A 6,577-nucleotide genomic window follows, 5' to 3' on the forward strand; every position below is an offset into this window, starting at 1 on the left:
GTCAAATATTCCACTGAGAAAATTGTAAACAATCACAAAGTACATGTCATCAGTATATACTGCATCATGTTTACATCTCATTTAATGATAAAAATGTCAGCAAACACAAAGATCAACAAACAGGACACTCCTCCATGCTACCGATAAGTGCTCCCCACTTCCCAGGGGCACGGGGAGGAGAAGCACACCAAGCCGTGCCCGGTCCGCCATCGAGAATGTCGTTGTGCTCGCACTCAAGCAGGACTGCAGGACGTCGCCGAGAAGCTAGGTATTGACGCGATGTGAACATGTCTAACTGAAATTAGCAAGTGACACCATGGCTGCTTCCTCAGACGACCACCACGCGCGGAGGCGCCTCCAAGCTAGAATGATGATGCATCCTCGCCGCCCGAGCGCTTCCATGATATTGCTCCCTCACACCGGATCGACCGGCCGAGCGACGGGGTTAGGTATGATGCGAAACAAAGACTATCGATTTTATACGTGAGAGTTGATCGAACACTCTTTTCTCTCAAAAATTGAACAATTAAACCTCATGCAATAGACATACTCCCTCTGTTTCTAAATATGTCTTTCTAGAAATTTCAACAAGTGACTATATACGGAGCAAAATGAGTGAATCTACATTCTAAAATATGTCTATATACATCCGTATGTGATAGTCCATTTGAAATCTCTAAAAAAAGAAATATTTAGGAACGGAGGGAGTATTTTGGAAGAGGTGTTCTAAAAAAAAGGGATTTAGTAGGATGGATCTACGCGATTTTCATGGTTGAAATTTGGGCCATCTAAAAAAAATAAGGGATTTAGTAGGATGGAGTAATAAACAAGGGCACATGCGTTTGGTTTTCTAACTATAACACAAGCATTTGGGCCATTTGGGCAGAGAAGGAAGGTTCTAGACGATCGGCATGTCCAGGTGGAACTGACATATAAGGAGTACTTGGCACTTCAACTTCTGTGGGGAGATAGCAGGTGAGAACTATGAGTACTCGAAGGATGGAATGAGAATAGTTTATCAAAAGCCCACAATGAAGCATTGCACAAACATTTAAGAAGTATGCAAATGAGCCTAGGTTGAGAAGGAAGTTGCAAATGAAGCAACAATATTAGGAGTTCTGTTACACGTTTTAGTAGTTTTAATTTAGTTATGCTCTGTAAATTTTTATACTCTATATATTATGCAAAATCTGCCCAATGAGATTGAAGTGTTGAAGTATGTGGTATGCAAGCTTCATGTGTTGAACCTTTACAATGTTATTCTGATTCATGATTCAAGGTAACAACTTTGTATGCTCAAAACTTATTTGACAATGGTTTCTGGGACTCAAGTAATCATCTTAGTTCATTTAAAGATTGAATACAATATCTTCGGATAGGTTGCCTTGGTCGGTGTACAAAATATGTTTAAGCTTGTTTTTACCTGGCAGCAAGGGCGTTCAGCTGCGAACCAACTTGTGGTTGGATGGTTAGAGGGTCAGTGATAACCCCAGCCCACCAGGGTTCAAATCCAAGAGCTCGCATCAACGACGTGGTGCCTACGCTGATTTCGTAAATTTCAAGATGATATGCCGGCTCAGTCTTTTGAAGGTGCTCTAAGGGTAGTGTGTGCATTCATAGGGGTGAGTGTATGCGCGTGTATATGATCGCTTGCGTCTGTGTTCAAAAAAAAAGAAAAAGCAAGGGCGTTCAACTATCGAGCATAATCTGCATGATTGTTAGGAAAATCACATCTTTCTGCCGCATGACTTAGGAAAATCACATCTTTCTGCCAAAAGGGCAAAAATCCACACAAACGGCACACACAAAAATCAAAGTAAAGCGTTGCGTTTCAGAGGTTCTGCGAAATACAGAGGCAGCGACACTGAGCCAGGTCTCTATTCAGGTCGCCTGATACATGTGTTTTGAAATAGGACTTGTGCAACAACTACAAAATAGTAAGTACTAGTACAAACTCTTGGGTCTCCAGCATTCACACAAGTTATACACAACTCACTGGCTTCTGAGCCTGAGCTACACAGAACTCACATATTACACGACATGCAACACTTTTCTGGGGATGTAGTGCGGATGACATGTGGGGCCAGGTCCACATGTCAGTGACTTTACTGTACCGTACAGTACTGCAGAGGATCCCAACCCCTTTTCTCTAAACAATTGAACACATACACTTATATAATAAAACCAACACCAAGAGCGACGGTGTAAAATTGTCGCTGGCAACCTTCTTCCATGCTAAACCCCGTCGTTTCTAAACGACAACAACTCACACAGGCATGAAAACAGCCAAAAGAGAAACAAGAGAAATTATCCTGGAGGCAGATGATTCATTTTCTGAAGGGAATTCCCATCAACTCGAGGCATATTTCCACCCTGAAAATGATACGACAACAGTGAGAACTCACAGAAAAACTATCAGGCCTGATGCTACTAAATTATGGACCAAAATAACACTTACAAGTTACAGCGTGGCTATCAGATCAGACTTGGTGTGAACCAGACTTCCAATGGACAGATGGTTCCGTAAAGACCTCCACCAGATGGGAAAGCATCTTCAAGTGTCTGTCTTTTCAGGTCATAGACCTTCACGCCGCTCCATTGGTTACGGCGATGCTCAAAAGCATGGCGCTCTCTGAGGCGGGGAGTTGTGAAATAGATACAATCCGGTCTTAGTTTGGGGAATTCTTTAGTGGATAAAATGCCTGGGCTATTCTGTCCGACGAAGGCCGCATGTCCCCGCAGAGCCTTCCCTGAGCTCAGTGCTACCCTTGTCTGACTCTTGAGGTCCAACCTGTCTATTTCAATCCTGACATTGTTTCCCTGGTGTGTGTCAAGAAAGACACGCACCTGCAGGAGATTACCCCAAGGAGTCGAAAGCAAGTACCTAGTGATAACTGGGTCGTCGAACATGTCATTGTCATCCTCGGCAATGACCGTTTTCTTCCTCGGTTTGTCTGATCCACTAAAGTCCCATGACTTCAATATCCCTTCCATTGTCACCGCATAGAACCTACCGCGGTGGTAGATACAGTCTGCAAAACTATCTCCGTTTCTTCGGATCACCGAAACTTGTTGCCAATAGGTATCTCCTATTCTCGCGAAAGAGAGCCGCTTGCCGTCCAGGTGGATGACCAGAGCAACAGTGCGACAAGTGGACGGAGGACCGGACAACACAACCTTGTCATAGAAATACCCACCGAGAGACTGCACATCATGAACACGTTCTATCATGTAACACCCGTAACGATAGCCCACGATCTTCCCTTCGTCTCCATAGACACCCTGTATGCACGACGCAAAACCAGTGATTGGTGGGAGCGGGATCAATGCCGCGGTGAAGGGGTCATATAGGACAAGATCCGAGAGCTCGTTTGCCATGATTAACCAGCCATGGGAGGCACCGCAGCAGGCCACAGCTTGGCCCCTGGGAAAGCTGACCTGAAAAGTTCTCTCAGCATCCAGGAGGTTGCGGAGCTCAGAAGTAGCAGCAGGATCACATAACCTACGCCGCACACGGCGCTGTTGATCCCCTGCGAGAGGAGGCTCCTCTGCCAAGGAAACAAGCCACGGCGTGCGCCGAGGTGGGGCACCGCCTGCGGCCACAGATGCAGAACGCCATGATGGACAGACAGCATGGAAGGCTAGGGCCTCGGGGAGCTCAAGGAGATGCAGTATCCGGATGAGGAGATCTATGGGGAGGTCCGACCAGCCTGCACTTGCATAAGGTCCTGTCATTGTGAATAATTCACCGAAAAAGAAGATGTAAGCAGATGTATATATAACGAAGCAAATAAGCCTGTGTACGTTGCCCACTCGGACAAGGCCCCTTCCCCTTTCCCCCTACAGTATATGTAACGAAGGAACAAGAATACAATTCAAATTGGCAAACCGATTTCTACCATCGTTGGGATCGACCGAGCCATTGAAAGAGCAAAACAAAACTTTACATCACAACGCGAGTTTAACTGACGGCCGTGGAGGATTCCATCAACATTTTTGGCTCCAACACCCCGGTTCCGTTGAACAGAATGAAACCAATAGATTCATCATATTTATATGAGAATACTATATAACCCGTACGATTGATTGCCAGCAAAATCGCATCTTTGCCACACACACACACAAAAAAAAAACTGCCCCCTCAACAAAGCTCCACACACAGCTCATAAAAATTGGATCTTTCTAATCGTTGTGCGACAGATTACGGTATGCTTACCCATGGAGGTGGCCTTGGGAAATTCATCATCGAGAGAGATAGGAGGGGCAGCTGTGGAAGTATCTCCAATGGTCTTCTCTTCATCTGAAAGGAAAGAAAGGGGATCGGAATCAGGGGATGCGTGAAATCCGGCCGGTAAGGAGGAGCGGCAGGGGGGTGCTGCCACTATCGTGCCGGCGGCGTAAGTTGAGGGCTGCCATGGCGGGGGCATATGGGGTGGGGGGTTGCTGGACTGCGGCGGCGCAGGGCGAAGGCGACGAGCGGAGCCACTGGTTTTGGTTCCTTGGCTTCGATTGAGTCTGGGGATTGGGGGAGACGCGTAAGGCGACCTTGAGAGAGATAATCCTGAGAGTTGGGCCGGTCGGGCCACCCAGGCACCGCCGGTCGTGCTTCGGCCCATGTAGGGTTCGCGCCAGCACATTCCTATTTGGCGCTTCAGGCGCGTTGAAGGCATTTTCACCATCTGGCGCACACACCCCAACAGAGCTTTGCCAGCCCATTGAGATTTTTTTCCATTCCTGCTAAGCTTCAGGAAAGTTGTGGCCGATGGCAATCAAACTCGAGACCTATCGTCGAGTAATACAAAATGGTAGTACCCACTACGCCATCTTCATGCTTGTGATTACTAATTTCCTTTTCCCAATATTCTTTCTTCAGTACGCTATGAATCGTGAGGTCACGTTTTCGTTTTTCTTTTCTTTTCTTGTTCTTTTTCTTCTTTCTTTTATTTTTTACTTTCCTTTTTGTTTTCTCCATGCGTGATTTTTTTCAAATTCGTGAACTTTTATTTCCAAATCAATGATCATTTTCAACTTTGTGGTTTAAAAAAAATGATGAACCTTTTGAACTTTGGTACACCTTTTTACAAAATGGATGGACTTCTAAAAAAACCGGTGATTTTTTTTTCAAAATCAGCAATTTTTTTCCAAATTCTATGAATATTTTTCAAAATTGATGACTTTTTTTGTCAAATTCAATGATCTTTAAAAAATGTTGAAGTTTTTCAAATTGGTGAACTTTATTTCAAATTAGATGAATTTTTTTTCAAATTCATGAACTTCTTTTCCAATCAACGAACATTTTTCAAATTAATGAAAAGAAATCAGAATCCATGAATTTGTTTAATTCATGAAATTTTATGTTTTTTGCAATAGTTTTTTGCTTTTCGTTTTATTTTCAAATGCTATCAAGAACATGGGCCGGCCCACCAGCGTCGGCGCGAGGGCGCCAGGGAGCTTGTGAAAGTACAATTGTCACTTAATCACAATTTTGGTGATTGATCACAATACGATTTTGAGGACTAATGACGTTTGGTAAGTTTATCTGAGGACATTGGTTCCTCTATTGTGTCTACGGACGTCAGTAGCCCCATTCATACAAAAAGGGAAAATATGGTGTTCATCGGTGACTCAAGAAGTTTTTCGGTTTTCTTTTTGAGTCCTAGGAACATCCGTACTATTAAGAGTGGTTGCTATGATTTTAGAGTTTGGGAACTCAAAACTTTTCCATACACTTTTCTCCCTTTTCGTGTTGGGCCTCGTTTGAAGAAAATCTTCTCTTAGGAGTCCGGGTGCGTGGACCTCTTTTTGTCTGGGTGCCTGGAGGCACCCACAAGTTTTCACTTTAGCTCGGCCACCCCTGGGTGCCCGGTCTTTCCTATGCGTGGCCACCCCGGGTGCCCGAGGTCCCACCACCGGGTGCCCGACCCCCTTGCTTCAGCCGCCCCGGGTGCCCGGTCCTCTTCTCTTTTGTAGTGATTTTTCTCTGGTGAGTCCGGGTGCCCGGACCCCTTTAGTCCGGGTGCCCGGGGGGCGGCTGTGTAACGGCCACATTTTTAGTGGGGTACCCCCTTTCTTCTTCCTCCTAACCCTAAACCTTGCCCATGCTTTTCTCCTCCATTCCCAAATCACAAAAGCTTGACATCTCCGTCCACTACTAGGGAAAAGCTTATACATCGCTTACTAGCAGCGCGGATTTATATCCCTCGCTACTGCTACTTACTAGTAGCGCGGGTTTTTAACCCTTGCTACTACTAAGTTGATAGCAGCAGCGCTGGTTTTTAACCCTCGCTACTACTAAGCGGTCTCTACCGTGCCCCGCAGGACATGCCATAGTAGTAGCGCGGGTTTTTAACCCTCGCTACTACTAAGTTGATAGCAGTAGCGCTGGTTTTTACCACTCGCTACTACTAAGCGGTCTCTACCGTGCCCTTGGGCCATGCCATAGTAGTAGCGAGGGTTATAAAACCGCGCTACTGCTAAGTTTTTACCCCTCGCTACTACTAAGAGGTCTCAACCGTGCCCCTCCGGGACATGCCATAGTAGTAGCGAGGGGCCTCGCTACTACTAAAGGTCCCATTTT

General features: G+C 45.6%; 1 protein-coding gene across 2 annotated transcripts; it reads right to left on the reverse strand.

Annotated features, from left to right (window-relative positions):
- Window positions 1-1,850: 1,850 nt before the first annotated feature.
- On the reverse strand, window positions 1,851-4,514 carry LOC119328857. Of its 2 annotated transcripts, none has more exons than XM_037601852.1 (3): window positions 4,217-4,514; window positions 2,459-3,710; window positions 1,851-2,373 (listed from the first exon to the last, which is right to left on the reverse strand). In XM_037601852.1, the coding sequence occupies exons 1-2, from the start codon at window positions 4,425-4,427 to the stop codon at window positions 2,476-2,478; spliced, it is 1,446 nt and encodes a 481-aa protein (XP_037457749.1). In that variant the 5' UTR covers window positions 4,428-4,514; the 3' UTR covers window positions 1,851-2,373; window positions 2,459-2,475. The 2 variants fall into 2 exon arrangements, with proteins under 2 accessions (XP_037457749.1, XP_037457748.1); XM_037601851.1 differs by having other exon boundaries at window positions 2,459-3,728.
- Window positions 4,515-6,577: the final 2,063 nt, after the last annotated feature.

The sequence above is a fragment of the Triticum dicoccoides genome, chromosome 7A, assembly GCF_002162155.2.
Source record: "Triticum dicoccoides isolate Atlit2015 ecotype Zavitan chromosome 7A, WEW_v2.0, whole genome shotgun sequence".
NCBI classification, from domain to species: Eukaryota; Viridiplantae; Streptophyta; class Magnoliopsida; order Poales; family Poaceae; genus Triticum; species Triticum dicoccoides.